The 21,201-nt window shown below is 42.2% G+C and overlaps 1 protein-coding gene across 1 annotated transcript in view; it reads left to right on the forward strand.

The window, feature by feature from the left end:
* LOC138583665 (A-kinase anchor protein 13) overlaps positions 1-21,201 on the forward strand; it is a 102,344-nt gene that overhangs the window by 74,269 nt on the left and 6,874 nt on the right. Inside the window, exons 24-37 of the mRNA XM_069655645.1 lie at positions 554-810; positions 1,629-1,754; positions 2,306-2,423; positions 6,482-6,730; positions 6,880-6,956; positions 8,763-8,944; positions 9,857-9,939; positions 10,033-10,221; positions 13,204-13,350; positions 15,219-15,292; positions 16,186-16,230; positions 18,651-18,701; positions 18,929-19,201; positions 20,815-20,994. Of these exons, the coding sequence (XP_069511746.1) occupies positions 554-810; positions 1,629-1,754; positions 2,306-2,423; positions 6,482-6,730; positions 6,880-6,956; positions 8,763-8,944; positions 9,857-9,939; positions 10,033-10,221; positions 13,204-13,350; positions 15,219-15,292; positions 16,186-16,230; positions 18,651-18,701; positions 18,929-19,201; positions 20,815-20,994 (2,051 nt within the window). The remainder of the gene's footprint in view (positions 1-553; positions 811-1,628; positions 1,755-2,305; positions 2,424-6,481; positions 6,731-6,879; positions 6,957-8,762; positions 8,945-9,856; positions 9,940-10,032; positions 10,222-13,203; positions 13,351-15,218; positions 15,293-16,185; positions 16,231-18,650; positions 18,702-18,928; positions 19,202-20,814; positions 20,995-21,201) is intronic.

A 21,201-nucleotide genomic window follows, 5' to 3' on the forward strand; every position in this document is an offset into this window, starting at 1 on the left:
TTTAAATTGGATCTGGATGTTTGATTCAATTAGGGGAAATATTCAGTTCAGCAAAGTGCAGTGATTCTCCAGGTTAGTCTCAACCAGGTTCATTAGGTTCACTGCTGTTTTTAATGAGAAGGAAGAATGTATTAAATCAAATGTAAAATGCACGTTTTACAGTGAAGAGGAAGTTTTGATTTGCAAGTTTTTAATTCCAAGTGTGTCGTGACCTTGGTGATTTCCACTTCAGTGTGTTTCTGTGGCATCTGCGAGTCTCACTGGTCTATTAAAGCAATATTTTATCTAATATAAACCTGCACCCTGTTTGCTTTGAGAGTCCTTGAGATGTCTACAGCTTTTAATTAGAATCTTGTTGTGCCACATACATTTGATGGAAATTGGTCTACATTTCTACACAGGTATGCAGTGTTGTGTAAATTAAGGTCAAGGATTCTCTGAAACTCTTTGTAGACGTCTTTGGAAGGATTATAGATGCATAGATCTGGTAAAGTGTATAAACACCTTTGCTTTGTCACTCTTTAAAAGTATCCCCTTCTTGTTTGTCCCTCAGAGCTCATGCAGACGGAGATGCATCACATCCGGACGTTGCGCATCATGTCAGAGGTCTACAGTAAAGGCCTGCAGAAGGAGGTGCAGCTGGAACTGCAGACTGTGGAGAGGTTGTTCCCCGCTTTAGATGAACTCCTGGAGCTCCACACGCAGCACCTCCTCCGCCTCCTGGAGAGGAAGAGGGAGAGCCAGCTGGAGGGGGGGAACTCGGATGGAGGCTTCGTCATCAACAGGATAGGAGACATCCTGGTCAGCCAGGTACGAGCAGGAGGGGGCTGCTGTGATGAGGATGCTATAATCACATCACAGTCACATATCAATCATCTAAAAACATGATGTAAAAGTTTTCTTTTTGGAGGCAAATCGGTTCTTAAAAGAAAAACATTGTAGCAGTGTTTAAGGCTGCGGGGTCTTTATTGCATGCAAAAAGCAACTAAAACACATTTCACCATGTCAGTCTGCAGGATCAGTTCACCACTTTGTCCTGAATAAATACCTCAGTAATTACTGGATGGATTGCAGTTTAGTTTTGCAACATTAATGGTCCTCAGTGGATGAAATGCAATGACTGTGGTGATCTCCTGACTTGTACTTTGATCAGTGATTCAGCTTTCCCTGTAATTGGGTTCATAATGAAACACCTGCAATAACAATGATGTTCAAATTAGCCTCAGCTGTTCTTTGTGTTCATAGTAACTGGCTAATTTTATTGTGCTAACATGCTAAACTGGAATATGAGCATGGTAAACATTACAACTCCTTAACATCAGCATATTAGCGTCGTCATTTTGAGCATTTAGCTTGAAGCAGGGCTGTGTGTGTACAGCCTCACAGAGCTGTGGAATCTTATTCCTGCAGGCCCCCGCTATGGAAAAAAAATATGGCTTCAATCCTTAACTAAAGCCAGGGTTTCAGTGTTCTGCAATAATACTCCTCTATTGTAAAGTTACATGTCCTTTGATTTAAATAGTGTCCAATTCTACCCACAGATTCGTCACATTTCTTCTTCTGACTAACTTTTTTGCTCTGCTGTCCCAGTGTTTGCTTTGAATATTCATGCCTTGTAAATTCTCTAGTTCTCAGGATGTAACGGTGAAACCATGAAGAGGGTTTATGGAAGATTCTGCAGCCGCCACAACGAGGCCGTGAACTTCTACAAGGACCTGCTGACCAAAGACAAACGCTTCAAGGCATTTATCAAAGTGAGACCAACATTTAAACCCTCCATGTGTTTATCAAATACCTCTCCTACAACATTTTGGAGAAGTTGCTTTTCATGCGTTTGTCTTGCCCTCCCTTTTTTACTGCTTTTGTGCTGCGAGTATGTTGAGCTTCAAGATGTCTGGTTTCCCAGACACGATTGTTTCTCGTTGAATAGACGTCTAACAAACAACTGTTCTCTGCTGCAGAGTGCTACTTACTGTGTCAGCCAGCTAGTTCAGTCTGGCTTTTCTCTTGTTTTTCTATATTTTGCATGCATGTATATGAAACATTTGTATAAAAGCAATTACCCTCGAGACAGCTTTTTTTGGCTTGTTTATCTTTTTTCAAGTGTCGGTGCTTCCCTGTGTGTCATCCTCTACGCCTCTGAAATCGTAATATCCATAATCACAGCAAACACCTTCTTGAGTATCATCGCCGTTTTGTTCTCTAAAGACTTTTATGGTTTCCTATTGGTTATTTGAAACCCTGTGTTGTGTTGCCACCTGTTGTGTGGGCACATTTAACTAAAGCATTTTGTTTGTTCTTCCAGAAAAAGATGAGTAGCAGCATTGTGCGGCGGCTCGGTATCCCAGAATGCATCCTGCTAGTGACCCAGAGGATAACGAAGTACCCGGTGCTGATTCAGAGAATGCTGCAGCACACTTACGGTAAGCTTTATGTCGGCCTCTTGTCCCTGGTCAATAATGCTTTAAATGACACAATAGCATGAAATGGAAACTATAAGTAAGAAGTTTGTTTCAGTTGGTGCAACCATGGCAACTACAGACTATTAGTACTACACTACAATAGCAACAAATAGTTAGATAAGTAGATGAGTCTAATATACTGTTATACTATCCTCTCCTACTTTTACCAGCCTTGGTTAAGAGACTCTGACACCCTTATAAAAAGTAGAGAGAGTTCAGGTGGAGCGACAGGTTTCTTTATAACATAAGTACAAATAAACTTGTGGGCTGCAGTTGTTATTCATATTTACCGTATATATTATCCATACAGTCTGTCATCTACCGTTTCTAACGGTGTTCAAATGTATGTTTAATCAGCGTGATCAGCCCAGTGACATTAATTTTATGAAGGTAATGTCTCCCACTTCCTTTCGACACATACAACCACACGCCGTGTGTGCACTGCAGGTGTAGCCACATAAAGTAAACAATCCGAGTCACGTCTGCTCAGTGAACTGTCCTGTTTTATGTAGCCACAGCATTAACCAGCGCCGGGACGAGGTGTCGCTGATAACAGGAATAGCCTCACTTATAAGCCACCCTGCGTAACGGAGCGTCTGCCTCGATCGTCCTGCTGACGTGATCTGTGATGGCAGCAGTGTTGCGTGCTTGTTTACAGTTTACATGCAGGTGTCACAAAGTCTCTGCAGCTCAGCGGTCAGGCCTCTGTGTGCTCTGATGAAGAGCTGCACTAATGTGATATCAGTCGGACTTTCCCTGTAGATTAGTGATGGGAAACAACAAACTGGCGAGTTTTCGTTTGTCACCGAGCAACAATAAAGTAGCTACTGGACGTGTTTTAGTTAATTTGCTTCACTATCGCACGTCCTGTGAAATGACTATTGCAAATGCGCACATTGCAATTGTGATTGTTAAACGATATATCATGCAGCCCTACTTCATGGTTCATCCAGGTGCATCATAAAGTAGATTTGTAAGGAGAGTACTTTTTACTTGCCAGTAGTTTCTACCGGTGACATTCAAGCATTTAATATTTTGCTATCTGTGCTTTTCACACTGTTTTTATCCTCCACTGAATAGACATTTTAAAACATTCACAACACAAAATAATTCTCTCTCATTGCAGAGCAGGAGTGATAATTTAAACTCAGATGTTAAGGCAGTAAAGAAAAATCTCATTCAGTCAAAACTTTGCTTGTGGGATGTGTTAATTATACTTGCATTAAAAAATCCCCGTAACAAGTGACAGAAAACGAGACAGAATCAGGACAATCACTGCATTTATGTTGCTGGCTTATTGATCATTAGAGAATCAAGCCAATTTGCACTTCAAACCACATTTTAGCACATTGGTTCTTTTAAGTAAATCAAGTCCTAACACCTGAGGAGATGATTTTTTTCCTTTGCACAAAAATGTATGTTTGTCAGATACATGAAACGTGTAACGGCGAAGCTAACTCCGAGCGTTGTTGAGGCTTCAGTCATATGGGGTTAATTGTTTATCCAAATATTATAACTAAAGCTGTGTAATTTCCATTTCAGTGTCGGCGTTCATTTAATCAAGTTTTGCTTCTCTCTGTGCTCTGCCGGCTTTATACATCAAAGAAACACACACACCAAAGTGTCCCTTCTTTTAGGAAACCTCCTGAAAAGTGGAAAATCTCCTCATATTTAGAGAAAAAACGTACCTTTATATTGTCTGGGTGTTTTTAGGATAATAGATGACACATACTTTATGTAGCTGAAATATTTCACACCATATTTATATCTGATTTAAAGCAGCTCTCGTCAGTCGGCCTCCCACTGTGTACATTCTCTCTAATCCTTCCCCAAAGCCTGTTTATAGTTCTATGTGGGACGGGGGAGCTGTGACTTAATCCCCAAGGTGCTTAAAGAAGACTCTCTCCTGCCAACTCTGATATATACTGAGCACTGAGTGGAAATAACACAGCACTCTCACAGGTTTGAGATAGTATTTTGGTGCTCGGGAGCACAGAAGTACAAGAGCGACAGGAGAGAAATGTTCCACTTTAGGGGAAAATCTCATGTATTCAGTCAAAACCAAATTCCACTAACTGAATTTAAATCAGAGGCATGTCGACTCTGGGGCTTCTTTCAGTGTGGAAAAAATCCCACTGTTTTTATATAAATACATTTTTGTTACTGAGTCAACCTCGACCCGGTTAATACACACAAAATGTTCCGTTTATTTAGGATAACCAGAGGATTCATGTAGTTAGCATCAGTAGCTATAGTGCTTAAACATGTTGAGAGAAGACACCTACAAGCATTTAAACTACACTGAAGAAACTAGAAAGTGTGAGACATGAAATATCCATCTTCTCCTTCATCAGCTAAATATGCAGCTTCTGCCAGCGGTTGGTTAGGTTAGCTTAGCACTAACAATATGACATGCTAATTACAGAATATAAAAGTCCTTCTTTGGGGAACTTTACGCAGGGCCAGGCTAGCTGTTTCCCTTTTGTCCAGTCTTTCTGTTCAGCTAAGCTAACTACTGTTATTAATATCTTAGTATCTTGTCATCAAATTTTTGGCTAAAAATATGGATTTCCTTTAGTCTCTAATGATTTCTTGCCCTAAAAATATTGAAAACCTTATTTGTTAATTGAACAATTGGGGTATTTCACATGAGAGGTTCCATCTGTAATGTTTTTAGGGGCTAATTTTCGGTAATTGAAGGGGGTGCGGCTCGGTTTTGAAATTGCGTTGTTGCCATGTTCTTCTGTGCGCAAATATCTGTAAGAAATTCCTCTGATGCCAGGGGCTGTTTGCTTGTTTTGCAAGTGTTGTCAGTTAAAGCACACTTATATTCATCCTTTTAAGAAAAGTAGTTTATAGATCATTCATCCATCCATTATCTATACTACTTTCCTGTTAAGGGTCACAGGGGCTGGAGCCTATCCCAGCTGCCATTGGGCGAGAGGCGGGGTTACACCCTGGACTGATCTCCAGTCAGTCACAGGGTTGACACATAGAGACAGACAACCTTTCACGCTCACACTCACACCTACGGACAATTTTAGAGTCACCAATAAAACTAACGAGCATGTGTTTGGACTGTGGGAGGAAGCCGGAGTACCCGGACGGAACCCACACATGCACGGGGAGAACATGCAAACTCCACACAGAAAGGCCCGTTATATGTCCAAACCAGGGTTTGAACCAGGAACCTTCTAGCTGTGAGGCGACAGCGCTAACCACTGCACAGCCTTTATAGATGATGTATTCACAATATCCACTGTAGCGTACCTTTCAAGCAGAAACTGTTCTTTGGTGAATACATATGATTAAACCAACATAGACGAGATAAACCTGGTATATCCTGTAAATACAATATTGTTAATAGAAGAGAGTACACATGAAACCCCTGTCCCTTCCTTAAGAAGGAGGAACGTGGCATTGGAACACAGGTACACAACATTCTGCAGACCAGAAGTGTGGTTTTCTCAATGCACAATATTAACAGCATGAAATCATATTTCAGTCTCCATTTCCGTTTATACAGGTAGGAGAAAATATTTAGTAAGCGGTATATCCATATGGAGTAAGTTTATGTGATTATATAGAGCTTTATGTGTCCAACTCCACCGACTGCAACCATAAAAAGGCTTTGATTACTCTCTGCGATGCTGTTTGCAGTAAGAGGATTCTTAGAGAGTGAAAATGGAGGGACAGTTAAATGCCAACATTTCACTGCACCTTCTGCTGCGTATAAACACCTCCTCAGCTGTGCCACTCTACCCATCTGGTTCAAGTGTGTTAGTTTGGAGCCATTAAAACGCAAAATGGACTTCTGCCTGCGTTTTGCTTCTGCTGCTTCTGCACCTGCACGAAATAAACCCTTTAAAGTCTTTAACTTTCTGCATGAACAAAATAATTGCTGGGCTTTGAGTACTATTCCATCATTTCTCAGGTAATGGGCAAAGTGTTTTCTTGTGTTAATGCGAGACTGCTACACTTTCGCTCGTCTAAAATCTCTTATAATGTCTCAAACACAGAAAGCGAGGAAGACTTCGACGACCTGACGGACGCGGTAAGGCTTGTGAAGGAGGTGATCGCATCGGTCGACAGCAAGGTGAACGAACACGACAAAAGACGGCGTCTGAAGGAATGTCACATCCGCACGGACAGCAAGTCCATCATGATGATGAAGAGCGGGCAGATCTTTGCCAGGGAGGATCTGCTGAGGAGGAGGCTGATCCACGATGGGATGCTGCAGCTGAAGAACAGCCAGGGGAGGCTAAAGGGTGAGGAGACACCTACAGATACCTTTACTCAATTAGCTGACCACGTATGCTCTGTTTCTCTCTGGACATACGGGTACTTCAGATTTAGAAATATGTATAAACTTTTCAATCATCTAACCAGAAATACTTTTCTCCTGGCTGTTCTCCAGATGTCCATGCTCTGCTACTATCAGATGTCTTCGTCTTCCTTCAAGAAAAGGACCAGAAATACGTCTTCGCCATGCTGGTAGGATCCTGCTGTCGTATTTCTCTCCCTCTATCTGTTCATGTCCCCCCCCATCCTTCTGCTGCTCCCTCAATTCTACCGCAGAAATAAAGATCTCTTGAGCGCTGCCAGGGATGTTGTAACTTTTTCCTATCCCACTGTTGTTGCTGTTAGCATTAGCTGGCCTGCTTAGCTTTCCCATTGTGTAATACTGCCTTCTTTTACCTTGATAGTTAGCTTCAAACCCAGCCGGGATACATCATATAGGCTTGAGTCACTTTTTCCATATTTACAGGACTGACACTTTCATGGCATGGAGCCCACACACCCACACGCAGACACGGTAAAGGGAAAGAAAACAGAGTCAGGCTTGTGACATAAGAATCACATCCATCATATAAAAAAGGCCTTGGCATGTTTGAGTTGCTGTTGACATTAACAGAGGAATAACATGTGGTTCTTATTGGATGACAGCCATGTGAACCTAGTTCAGTTTGGAGGCTCACCAACAGCATGAGCAGCCAGTAGCAGTGAGGTCAGAGGTCATCTGGACAGAAGACAGAAGCTGTGTCCCAATCCAGAGTCTGCAGCCTTCGAAAGGAAGCGGTGTACGAAGGCACCGCCATTCAGAGACTGTGTAGACCGTTAAAGCCAAACTGAAATGAGTCAGTCTGGTCTACGGAGGATTTCCTGTTTGCCTCGCCCTTACCCTTGCGTCACCAAACGCTGCTCCTGTCGCCTAGCAACAGGTAGCTAATGGTCTAACTAGCTAACATAACTAACACGTAACTTTACCTATTATTTAAAAGATAATTAGCTAACTAGCTATTCATTTGAGTTGAAACCAGAAACTTTTACATTTAAAGCGTATTCCTCGGCCGTGTAAGAGTCCACCATCTCGTCTGAACTGGTGCGCAATGCTCAGCACACGTTGGGCCGCAAAGGATGCACCCGATGGATCCTTGGTGGCCCGGGAGAAGGAGGACGCATTTGTCTGCCGCATCTTAAGGAGCCATCGAAATGGGACAGCCTTCGACACTCCACTGTGACGCAACCGGCCTTCAAGTACAGCCTTCGAAGGATGCAGCGCCTGGTTTGGGACACAGCTAGAAAGTATTCCTGTGAAGCTTAATGTGGCTAACATAAAGCTCCTGGAATCAGAGTGAGCCAAAGAAAGTGGATGTTATCCAGAGTTTGTCTTTTTGTTAAGAATTGTAGGTTTTTTCCCAGAGGCAGGAGCATCTACTGAAACAGAAGGAACTTTGAACATCTGTAAAAGTAACCCACTTGATTTGAACTTGCTTTTCTGCACAGACAAGGGCTGTGGATTTTTCCTATTTCTTAGACACAGTAGAAAGACAGACATAAAATCTGAACCTGTCTTTCAAACCCCAGGCTGCAGCATGAAGGGAAAATGTTGGGATGTGGTTTCGGAGTTTTCTGAGTTTTACTGTGAGAGGAGAAAAGAAGCAGCGGTTTGTGGTGTTTAGACTCTAAATTGTGACTGCAGAAGTCTGACTCCCATCTGGATGATAACATTAACCGGAGTTTCATCTTGTTTTCTTCTTTCCCCCTTTTTTCTGTCAAAAAATGCTCACTTCTCCTGCTCCTTTTCCCTTCCCCTATAATCATCCTTTTCCCCCTCTTTGTTACTCCCTCCTGCCTCAACCCTTCCTCTCCCCATCCTCAACATGTCCTCCCTCCTCCCCCTTCTCGTCTCCTTGACCCTCCCACTGTCATCCTCTTTTTTTCTTTTTTCATTCTCCTCCCTTGTCGCCTCCATCACTGCCCTCCTCTCCCTCCTTCCTTCCTCTCCTCGCCCTGTAGGACCAGCGCTCCACGGTCATCTCCCTCCAGAAGCTGATTGTGAGGGAGGTGGCTAACGAGGAGCGCGGCCTCTTCCTCATCACGGCGGGCATCGAGAAGCCGGAGATGATGGAGGTCCTGGCCAGCTCGAAGGACGAACGCAACACCTGGATGCAGCTCATCCAGGAAGCCATGCAGTCCATGTGAGTGGGATTAATTCATGTGCTTATTTACAGTAGGATATATTTAGGCCAATATGCTAATACTTGAATGATTTCAGGCTTTTTGGTGAACATCCAGCACCCAGCCTTCAAGGATTAATCAGGAGTTAAGCGTGTTGTCTTATTTTTTAATGCTTTTTGCACCAGAAGGAGAGTTTAGACATTTTTTCCCTTAGCCCCTGACCTTATTTGCCCTGTTTACTGCAAACCATACCCCCTACCACAGCAAAAACATTCAATATAGGCCTCTCAGGGTTCACATGTGGTATATCTGTGTTGTAACCCAGGAGTTAGACCCAGCCTAGGTCTCTAGTTTGTAATAAATGGTAAGCTGTGACAGAGCACTTTGCTGTCAGGAGGATTAGCACTACTCTACCTGGGGATGGGATGTACTCAGGGACAGTCTAATGCTGGATTGGCTTCAAGGGCAGCTCGCTATAAGCAGAGGATTATTCGACTGCAGCCAGCGGGAAGGAGAGAGATTTAGGACTCTGTCTCTCTCTCCCGCTCTCTCTACGTCTGACTTCTGTCAAAATACTAAATTGAGATCAGGCTATTGGCAGGGATGGAGGAGAAAGAAACAAAAACACTTTTCAGCTGATGGTCTGTCTGTCTCTTGTACCAAAAACTTCTTATGCATCCATTTCTGGGCACTCTCAGGGTTGTGTAATCCTTGTCAAGTGATCCTCGTACATACCGATTTGATGTCGATTGAGCTGAAGCAAACTTCTTTCATTCAAGTGTTTTGTCGACAAAATGTTTTGTCTCCAAAATGTAAGATTATATTGATATAATGGCTTTATGCTTAATATTTACTGTTTACAAATGATTGTGCATGTAGAGGTTAATGTTGCTGTCAGTCTAATATACGATGTTTGTTTGCTGGGTTTTCAGGGAGAAGGACGAGGATGAAGGGATTCCCAGTGAGACGGAAGATGACAAGAGACAACTGGAGAGTAAAGCCAGGGAGATGAGAGGTGAGAGAAACATGTTCAGTGAGTGTTTGTGTGAAGAGAAAGAAAACAGGATGTTTTCCTCACCGTCTGTCTGTGTCTGTGTCTGCTGGTCAGATCTGTTGAGGCAGAAGGATACAGAGATCATGTCTCTACTGGAGGAGAAGGTGCGGCTCTTCAGGGGGATGTGGGAGGGATTGAACCAGGGTGAAGAGGTCCCTCGGCAGGTCGAGCCTTTCTTCAGGTCAGCCAGCTGCCAGATGCCCCCCAGAGGAGCGTCTGTTATGAAGGATGCCCTACAGGAAGGTAAGACAGAGCGAGGGAGCGTTTATAATGTTTGTACTGTGGATGCATTTTTAACATCAAGAAGAATGAATGAAAATGAAAAGAGAGAGAGGCTGACGGTACCTTATCTCAGTTTACATCCACATATTTATGGGTAATTATTGGAGCTGAAAACTGCCTTTGATAAATAGTCGTTTATTCACAAGGAACGATCAAACTTACCTCTTGAAAGTGTAAAATTACTATATATTTATTTGAACCTTGTCTGTGTGTTAAGATGTATCACTCTATCTTTGAGTTATTGTTCTTAGACGGTGAATACTCAGCGGGCCGCACTACACTAACTTTGTGTTTTTAGAAAACTGGCACCTCTCCCTCTGCAGCTTCACCCTCAAATCCCCTCAAAATCCGAGGGGGGGGGTTACTCCTCACATTTTGAAAACCTCTGCCCTAGACTGTCTGACTTTAATTCAACTACCTGACCTCATTTTTAGGACCCTTACAGAGGGGGATGGTCCTTCAGAGCAGAACTTCAGATGCTATAAGTTTAATTGGGATGCCTTTTTTTAACACTGTTTTAAATGATCACACTAATTATGCAAAAGGAAGAGCAGGCTGTCGTCTTTCAGGTGGATTTATCTAAAGTTATAACTGAGAGCGTAACTGCTTTTTTTCAGTAGTGTACATGGCAATTTCCGTTGCGTTATGAAGGATTAAAGATATAATCTCAAAATTCTCGGTTTCGTTCTATTTTGCGGCACCTGATGGCGATAAAAGGCAATTGCGGGCGCACACGACATCTACGGTTGACTCCCTTCGTCACGGTTGTAACTCACTGGCGGTCACTTTCCTTTACAGACTGTTTTCCTTCATCTGAGCGTCGAGTTTGTTTCTTTTTCTTTGGATTTTCACTTATTGTTGAAGTTGTATCTGTAGTCATCGATCTTTTCTTTGTTTGTTCAGCCATAGTAGATTACTGTTTACTCACAACGCTTGCAGAGACCGGAAAAGCAGCCGCTTAGCTCCGCCTACCCTCTCTGGCAGACCAACCACTGCTGGCTGATGGAGAACGCGTCACTAACTGGGCGCCGCTTGTGATTTTTTTCCGTGAATGTCGCCACAGACACCCAGTCTGTAATACTGCAAATGCAAAGGCTTTCATCAGTGGGCCATAGGCTCAATCACCATTGTGTGACCTCATTCGGCGATAGACAGTGACTTAACAGACATTTATTTAAATGAAAATCTTTATTATCACTGTAATCACATAATCTGTTACATGTACATTAAGTCGTACTAATATAAAAACGAATCAGTCCAATATACAAAACAAAGAGGAACAGTATCAGTTTTTTTCAAACATGACATCAAAGATGGGAGGAAACATTTTGGCTTGTGTTGGTTGGAGAAGCACTCACCTTTTATAATTACATTAACAATGACTCTGTTCCATGACGACTGTTTCCAGACAACCAGTGAGCCACCGTGCACTTTATCAAGAGCCTGCTACTGGAACATCCTCTCTGAACAGGCTGTTAGTTATTAATTGTGCTTGTGAAATTTATGGTGTTACAGGTCAGAATGTCTGCTGTCAAAAAATGAAACTAGGAAGTAGCCACTGTTTTCATAGCCAGTTTAATCCACAGTGCTATTCAGACACACTTCCTGTTCCTGTTCAGCATGCAGTCCGTTTAAAGAATATTTAATCAATTTTAGACTTATTTTTTATTTGAATAAAAACAGTTTCTTCTGTGAAATCAGATGAGCACACACTTAATAATTCACCTTCCCACAGAGATACGTAGTTTGATCTCTACAGAGTTTTAAGAAAGCAGAACTTTGAGGTAGAAAGTGTTTGCATTTCTGGGTGATTTAAAAAGAGAGTATGAGAGAAATTTAAGGAGTGTTTTAGTGATTATTTTCCAGTTCTGTTCGGTGCTTTGGCAGCCCTGTTCATCAAATGTGTATGAGAGGAAGCAGCATGAAGTGAGAAGTGATCTGAGCGAGTTACTGTAAATTAAATGTGGAAAAAGTCAAAGAAGCAAACCTCATCCTCTGCACCTTTTAGTTCACTTTACATTCAAACAACCACCTCTAGATGTTTCTGTAGACTGAAAAATAACACTGCTTCTGAAGTATCTGTTTAACGAGCACGTCAAAAAATATCCTTATGCCATTTCATCTTCTCAAATCCTAAAACTTCACTTGTTTTAAGAGCAATTAGATGTGTTTTCAATATGCTGTTTTAGGTTATGAAAGCCTCTCACCAGACTGAGATTCCTCCAAGATGTGGGCTACAAAGGGAAGAAACTTTGCAGGGATGCAGCTAACTCACTGATTTCTAAGTACTGCTGCAGGCAAAGAGTGTTCCATGAAAACGTGTAGATGGTCACGAAATCCCAGGAATTTGTTTTCTAGTTTACATGTTGCGTAACTGACATTCAACCAAGAACAGTTTGCAGCTCTAACGGAGGAAAGGCGACTGAAGGAGAGCTTTTTATAATGTTTTCACATTTAAATCTAGCTGGAAAGGTTCTGCTGCACTATAACACAATGTATTTTTCAGCGTCTGCTAAAGCCTGCAGCAATAATTGTCCTTATCTGATATGTGAATTGGCAGCAGTAATGTCATTTCTCCTGTGAGGTTATTGTTTTACTGTGAATTCACATCCAGCTTTGTTTCTCCTTATTTCCTCCTGAAAGGTCACACTGCTGCATTGCCTACACGTGTGTGGAAACAATACTGTAAATGTACTTCCGCATATATTTTCAGATGGTTTCAGATATTTAAACTTTTAGTAAAAGAGCTCTCTTCAAACAGGTTGTCAATAGTTGCTAAGCAACAGAAGCCAATGCCAGGTTGAAGGCAGAAGTGCCGGGTAGGATTCATGAGCGCAGAGCTGAACTGTAACACAGTTAGCAGAGATAATTCACTTACTGACCTGCACATTCATGTTTCCCTCTGTCTGTGTGTGTGTGTGTCTGCATGTGTGTGTGTCACAGTGGAGACATTGCAGGCGCTGGTGAACGGCAGTCTGGGCGGAGCGATGGCCAGCGTCCAGGAGGGAGGAAGCACAGGGTCGGTGTGTTTGCCCCGTCGAGCCGAGACCTTCGGAGGCTTCGACAGTCACCAGATGCACAGCAGCAAGAGTGAGTGTGAAGCCACGTGCTTTGTTTTATGGAGAGATGGTTCAGACTGTCCAAGTGGTCAGCCAGGCGGCGTTTTTCAAGTCTGTGACAGTCAGAAACGCTGAACCCCGACCTGCTGCCGTCAAAAACCACTTAATGACTGCTAATATGTGGCGTCGCTGCTAAAGACCCAGCCAAGGTTGGGAAGTAGAACGTTTCACTTTTCACCTTAAAACTGATTTTTTAGTGGACACGTAACAGCAGTCACCACACCCAGCACTTCCCACTGTGCCCCTGCTCAGTGCATTTAGATAAAACATTTCAGACGAGGACTTGGACAGCAGAGCCGTGGCTCCCTGAGGGAGACATGCCGGGGGCGATACCTCAGAACTGGGGCCTTTGAAACTCAGAGTTGGACTCTGCTGATAGTGTGGCAGATATTGAGTGAGAGGAGGCTCAGACTTCCTCACTGTTCACCATAAAGCTTCTTTTAGACGGAGCAGAAGAACATTCATTTCTTTATCACTTTAACCAGATGTGTCATTTTTTTTCCGTTTAGCCATCCACACCTGTCCATTAGGGAAAAGCCCAGAAACTAATAATGCACGGTCTGTGTGACCAGTTTTTATTAGTTTTTCTTATGTATAAGAAGTGGATGTATTCTCTTGTTTCACATGTGAAGCCAATGGCACTTTAGTGGTTGCAAAAATGAATCCAGTTGTATGGAACCAGATAGGAACAAAATGTTTGTAGCATGATGTTCGTTTTGTAGATTATGGTCCCGTTCAGAGTCAAATAGACAATAGATCAAAGTATGCTTTAAGGCACTGGTTCTCAACTGGTCTCTCCTCAGAACCCACCAGCTCCTCCTTAATGACAAATTGTGACCCAAATTTTTCAACCACTCAAATTTATTTAATGAAAATTGGTACAGTTTGGACCTGAGATGGAACAAAACATCACAGTATGTCAGCATCACAAAACACAGTGTAATAGTCAACCGATATTATCAGCAGGTGGCAGTGCACGAGAGTTACAAATTATTCAAATAACAGCCTTTTTTCAACAGAAATAAACTAAAAAAGCGCAAAATACATGCAACTACTGTAGATCAAATCCTGTGTCAGGAATGTAAATGTAAGTGTAGCTGTGCTTACCCTATTACATAAACTACTACTGCTCGCACGTCATAGGAAACTCATGTCCTTCAAAATAAAATACTTTTTGAGCCAACTTTTTCTTTTCCAAGCACACATCCGTGACCCAATAAAATCAGCTCCACAACCCACTTTTGGGTCCTGACCCACCAGTTGAGAACCAGGGCTTTAGGGTGTGGCTACCTGTCATTTACAAGTCGCTACCTCAGGGACCTGTCAGCAGGATATAGTAGAAACAATGTCGTCTCCCTATCGTCTAAATATGGTCACTCTGGTTCCAAAAGAACAAGATTAGCGACGGGCAAAATGCTGAAGTTGAGGCTTCAAATGGGGGGTTAACGAACCACCGTAACAATTAAATTAGATTATCATTAGATGAGATATTTATTTGTACCCCAAATGTATTTGTACCTGCCTCTCATGTTCATTTATAGAACCTGCTGTATCCCTTTTAACTGAGCAGTGTTCATTTGTCACATTTTGTTGCACACCTTTCACAACACCTTATTGAACAAACTGTTCTTACATCATCTCTATAATAGAGCTCTCTGCACAGGACATACAAGTTGTAAGATTACTTGAAAGGTATCTTTTCAATATGCTAGAATATTACATGATTATAAAAGTTGCATATGGATGTTTCTGGTGTTTTATATTCTCTGCAGCAGACCTGAATGTTGATCATTGGCTGCCTGGCTCACTCTGGTCTCCTGTGGTTTCTCTTCCTATCAGGTGGAGACAGAGACGAGAGCGAGGATACGGCGGGAGACCTGCGCAGGACGGAGTCCGACAGTGTTTTAAAGAAGGTCGGCATCTCAGCAGCCAATTACTCTTTACTGTGAAGCCGCTACGCCCCCACGCCTCAATGAGAACCTGAGGCCATGTGTGGGGGTGCATCTGTCCTCCAATATTAACAACAGCGCTAAGATGAATTTAGCTGCTTCCCTCCCTCTAGTGAATTAGCCTCTTGACTCTTCCTGCCAGGTCCCTTTGCTAATGTCGACCATCAGTTGTGTAAGAATTCAATAGTGGATGAAAATGAATGGTCCGCCTTTGGGTGCTGCTATTGTAGCTCTCCACTGGATTCTGGCCTCTGTAGTCATTTATCCTGCTCATATCCAGCAGCTGGACGGCACTTAATTGCGTCTTGAATGTTTTAGTGGGTCTGAGCTACTGTAGCGCGCCGCCTAACAGAAGTGTTTTTTAGTCTCTGAAATAACTTGGCCTTTCCTTGTTAATTCTGCGATCGGGAAAAGAGCAGTGCCTAAGTTTATTATGATTTCATATCGGGCATAGAGCCAAAGTTCAGGCAGCTACAGGAGGGAAAGAAGGAAGTGTTTGCACAAGTCAGAATGATCATTAACGATACAGCGCAGAGTTAAATCAAACATCCTCTTTTCTATTATTTTCTTATTAATTCATGTTTATTTTTCTTTGTAAATTGAAAATAAGTTTTATTTAAAATACAGCTGCAAGCCTGCTGTGTTACTGCAGCAGCGGTACATAATCACTCCCTGATTAGACAATTAGATTTTTACAGCACGCCCACGTCTGCAGCTATAATCACATCCACACAGCCATATGTACAGTATGCAGTCTCTCATCCACATACTGTACACACACAATAAGAAGAAGATGTGTGCATTGCTGTGTTCTTTTGTCTGTACAGTACTTAGTGTGTGCTTTTGTCTGTGTGCAGGGAGGAAACGCCAACCTGCTGCTGCTGCTGAAGAGGAACAGTGAGGTAACACTGACTTCCTGTCTTGAACTCAATTACAGCTGCTGTTTACATGGAAACTGTCTGTGTTACTGTCATCAATAAATACATACACTGAAACAGCAGTAAAAGCAGCTGTAAGTCTAGCTGCTGTCCTGTAAGGTTTTATTAGTGGGACTCAATCTTAGCATTATTTAAAGCTCCTGTGAGGAGTTTTTCGCTGGTTATGAAACAGACTGAAATAATTCTGATGGCTCTGCATGAGCTTCAAAAGCAAAGCAGACCATCAGCACCAAGATTAATTATTTTTATACAGTAATTTTTAATGCCTGAAACTGCTGGCGGGGGGGTAGGTGTCAGACGAAGCAATTAACTGCACGCTGCCTTTGTTTAGATTTTCCAGGGCAAACATTTAAAGTGAGTGATACATGTGTTAAAAAAAGCAGGATGAGATTTGTTGTTAAAACCACCACTTAAACATGTACAGGACAAAATCAGCAAAGAGATCAGAGGTACGGCTTTGTCCACAGGGGGCGCCAAAATCAACACAAACCAAAACTTCCTCACAGGAGCATTAAAACACCCTAAAATGAGGAAGTCATTTCATAAAGTCATGTCTGTAAGAACAAGCTTCAAGAAGACTTAACATCTCAGCAAAGGCTTAAAGTTTTAATCTCGAAGATCTCAGTTTTGTTCTCTTTGGGCGGCATCTATGGTGATAAACGGTAATTGCTATCCAGATATCCAGACAGTGTTGCATGTGTGACGTCCACGGTTGGCTCTGGTTGTAACTCTTGATTTTCCTCACTGACGGTCGCTTTCCTTTTCAGACTGTTTGCCTTCATCTGAGCGTCAAATTTGTTTCTTTTTCTTTGGATTTTCACTTATTGTTGAAGTTGTATCTGTAGTCATCCATCTTGTCTTTGTGTTCAGCCATAGTAGATTACTGTTTACTCGCAACACTTGCAGAAACCGGAAAAGCAGCCGCTTAGCTCCGCCTACCCTCTCTGGCAGACCAACCACTGCTGTGTGATGGAAATCGCGTCACTAACTGGGCCTCGCTTGTGATTTTTTTCCGCGATTGTTGCACCAGACACCCAGTCTGTAATACTGCAAATACAAAGGCTTTCATCAGTGGGCCAGAGGCTCAGTCACCATTGTGTTAACTCATTCGTTGATAGATGGTGACTCATTTATTTATATGAAAATCTTCGAGATTATTAATTTTATCTGACATTAATGCCCATAACACCTAGTTATTAGTTAAAGGAAGAGTAACAGTCTAAAGCAATGCCAGCAGCTCTATGAAGCTGTGCTTAGGCGCGGCAACGGTTTGAAACAAATGCTAACTTTAGCATGCTCAAAGTTTAGCTAACATTTTGATGCTTAGCAGGTTAAATGTGTAGATTAACAATCAAAATTTAGCGTGTTAGCATGCTAACATTTGCTAATTTGCGTTAAACACAGATTACAGCAGAGGCTGGCAGTAATATCTGTGTTAGTAAAAAGTGTTGTTAAGAGGAAAGTCACAGTTATTTTAATTTAATTCCTCCATAAATTTTCCATCCGGAAGATGTTGAATCAGGAGGTCAAACTATGTAGGATTCATCTCCGTGGGAGCATGCAACTGTGTATCGTATATCATCTTAATTCATCATAAATCTGTAAACATATTCCACTTATATTTTCCGTTTCAATATGATCCTGTAACAAAGGTCTAAAAGCATATAATGTAAAAAAGGTGAAAAGCTCTCAACATTTAACCCCCACACAGCTGAATAAACCTTTGATAACAATGCTTTAAAGTTATGTAGTGATGCAGATCAATTCAAATGCATCTGCATTCAAGTTCCTTTAACCTAAACAGGTCACATTCTGATTTACTGTGTAACAATAATAAAAGTGTAAAATGTTGTTTTAACTGACAAAAGATGCAGTTAATACACACTCGGGTTGTTCACCCTGTCCTTCCCCCATGTTCATTAAGTAGACTTGTATGCTGTATTTAAATGTGACTAAACTTTCCGGGATGTTCTGCGTTATAAAAGCTGTTCTTGCTGCAATTCCAGTTGAACATTAATTGGAGCTTTTTTGTGTGTCCTGGTAAACATCGGTGACAGCTGAAAGCTCTGTGGCCTTGTCTCTTTGTCAGCGTTTGAATGGAGAAAAGGTCACATCATTTTAAATTCAAGTCATTTTAATGCTGCCTTTGTCCAAGAGTCGACTGGTAAATTCAAATTACATAAAATCCATGTCTAAAGCTTATTAAGAGAAAAAGTCAACGTTTAAAATGATGCACTGCTGCCATCCATGATGCATTTTAACAAGCAAAGTTAGTGCTGCAAAAAGCTCGAACACATCACACAGATTTTCCATGACAGAAAATGACAACCAGAAGAGAGCAGGATGTGTCGAGTTTACATGAAGTGAACTTTCTTTTCCCACAGCAGGTCCTCCACAGCGTCTCCAACCTGCATCTCCTGCTCAGCACTCTACAGGTAAGACAACCAGAACAGAAGTGGTGCAACTCTTTGAAACTTTTGCTTCTACTGTAAAAAAATAAAATCAATTCTTGTGTGAAACAGACAGAAATAAAATATTGATAAATTTGAGACGTTCAGGGTGCAATGTAAACCTAGCCACAGAGACAGACGTGGTGTATCTTGAAGACATTAGGAGTGATGTGTCTGACCTGATCGATGCGGCTCTGCTCCCGTCTCTCCAGGCGGTGGTGGTTCAGCAGGACAGCTTCATAGAAGACCAGCGGCAGGCCCTGAGCGAGCGCTCCTCCTCCTGCTCGTCGTTATCGCGGCCGTCCTCACGGCCCAGCTCCCTGATCGAACAGGAGAAGCAGCGGAGCCTGGAGAAGCAGCGGCAGGAGCTGGCCTCCCTGCAGAGACAGCAGGCAGCTCATGCTGAGGAGAAGAGGAGGAGGGAGAGGGAGTGGGAGATGAGGGAACAGCAGCTCAGTGAGAGGGAGCTGCAGATGCACACACAGGTACTTTGCTCATCATTCTCCACCAGTGCTGTGGATTATTAATATGTTTCTAGGCAGATGTTATTCTTAATGAAACCTCTGCTATTTATTTTTTATACTAGTGGGATGGTTTAATACTGTAATAACTTGTAATGTATTTTAGCTGATAAATAACGGTGCAGATTTGTGACAGTAAGAGTCCTGCAGTGAAGGCAAAAATATACCTCTGACTGAGACACCTGAAAAATAAAACATCTGTCTTTGAAACTTTTGTTTCACTGTGATCAAAGCTGCAGGAGGAGGCAGAGACGCTGCAATAGTGATAGAAAGGTTTAGTTTAAAAGCTGAAGATCAACTCAGCAAGCATATTTAAAGCTCCTGTGAGGAACTTTGGGTTTGTGTTGATTTTGAGCGCCCCCTGTGGACAAAGACGTACCTCTTATCTCTTTGCTGATTTTGTCCTCTAAAAATGTTGCAGCTGCTGCTGTCCGCCTCGCAGTGCGTCTGAAGATGAATAAACCAACACCAGATTGAAATAAAAAAGTACAATTACAATAAAATTTCAACTTCATTTTAGACTTTTAAGATTTAAGCATTATGTTTTTGTAATACCGCACTTAATAATTAAGCCTTTTTTAAAAGTTATTCCTACTCGACAAAATGTCAAACACTTACATCTGCATGAAGGGCACAGTGTTTCCTTGCTCTTTGTATCATCTTGTGACCCGCTAATCTTTATGTAAGAAATTACTTGTGGACATTATTAGAGTTTTTCAGATATAATGAAGGGGTTGCCGTGGCTCAGTGGCTGAGTCAGTAGTGTCAACAGTCTCTCAATCTGAAGGTTGGTGGTTTGATCCCTGACTGCTGCAGGCTACATGTTAAAGTGTCCTTGGGGAAGACACTCAACCCCAAATTGCCTTTATAAATGTGCATGGATCCTGATTGGAAGGGTGAATGTGACATGTAGTGTAAAAGCGCTTTGAGTGGTCGAAAGACTAGAAAGGCGCTGTGTAAGTACAGTCCATTATTTATATTCTCGATGTGAGCTCGTGAAAAGTTTTGCAAATGGTAAAAGAAAAGCAGCTGAAAAATCTTGTAGGAGTTTAACTGAATAATTGACGCAGCATCTGTGAGGTCTAGACTGCCAGCTTACTTTCTCTAACTTTGCTTTCTCCGACAGACTGTTGGAAACTTGTTTTAAAGACGAGTCTATTTACCTCAGAAGAACTAAAATGTATTTTTAGCATTAGCTTTAAATGCATTCAGCTGTAAGCTTGTAGCGATGTAATGTGATTTTGTGTGAGCTTAAGTGGGCATCAATAATTCACCATCACTTCAGGTCATCGTCTTGACAAGCCCACAACTGACAAAAACAGAGCTATCCAGTACTATGTAGTGTATTTATCATTGAACATGAAGCAGATAGTTCAGATAGAAGAAGAATGTATAATCTTTATTTTTAAAATACACTTTCTTATCTAACTTTTTATTCCTTCAGTCTTACATAAAAGAGCTGAGCACTAGTTTAAAGGCTTGTAATACCACTAGATACAATAAGGAAGTAACTTAGTGCTGCGTGTTTGTCCTGAACACATCAATAAATCCAACGATGCACCTCCCAACCACTGCAGGAGGAAGATGTCTCGAAGCAGCACAAGGAGCTGGAGGACGAGAAGCAGGAGCTGCAGAATAAGAAGGAGGAGTACCAGAAGGACCTGGAGCGGCTGAGAGACGCTCAGAGGAAGCTGGAGAGGGACAGGGAGGCTGTGCAGCGGCACCTCGAAAAGATGGAGGAGCTCCGTCTGGCTGAGGTGAGCAGGGACGCTTTAAAAACCTAAACGATAGTGATGGCGTGATGTGTTCTTCCCTGCAGGGAGACAGCCTCAGTGTTGTTCCTCAGCTGCAGGGGGGCAGTGCAGTGAGCGGGGAGGGAGTTAGTGTTTAGCTAAATGACACTTTAGGAGGGTTGGTGTTTATGGAAGCCTGCGTTGGAGGTTTGAACATGTACCTTTCATGCA

The sequence above is a fragment of the Semicossyphus pulcher genome, unplaced genomic scaffold, assembly GCF_022749685.1.
Source record: "Semicossyphus pulcher isolate SPU_LCO1_2020_fin unplaced genomic scaffold, fSemPul1.0.p SCAF_1, whole genome shotgun sequence".
Taxonomy (NCBI): Eukaryota; Metazoa; Chordata; class Actinopteri; order Labriformes; family Labridae; genus Semicossyphus; species Semicossyphus pulcher.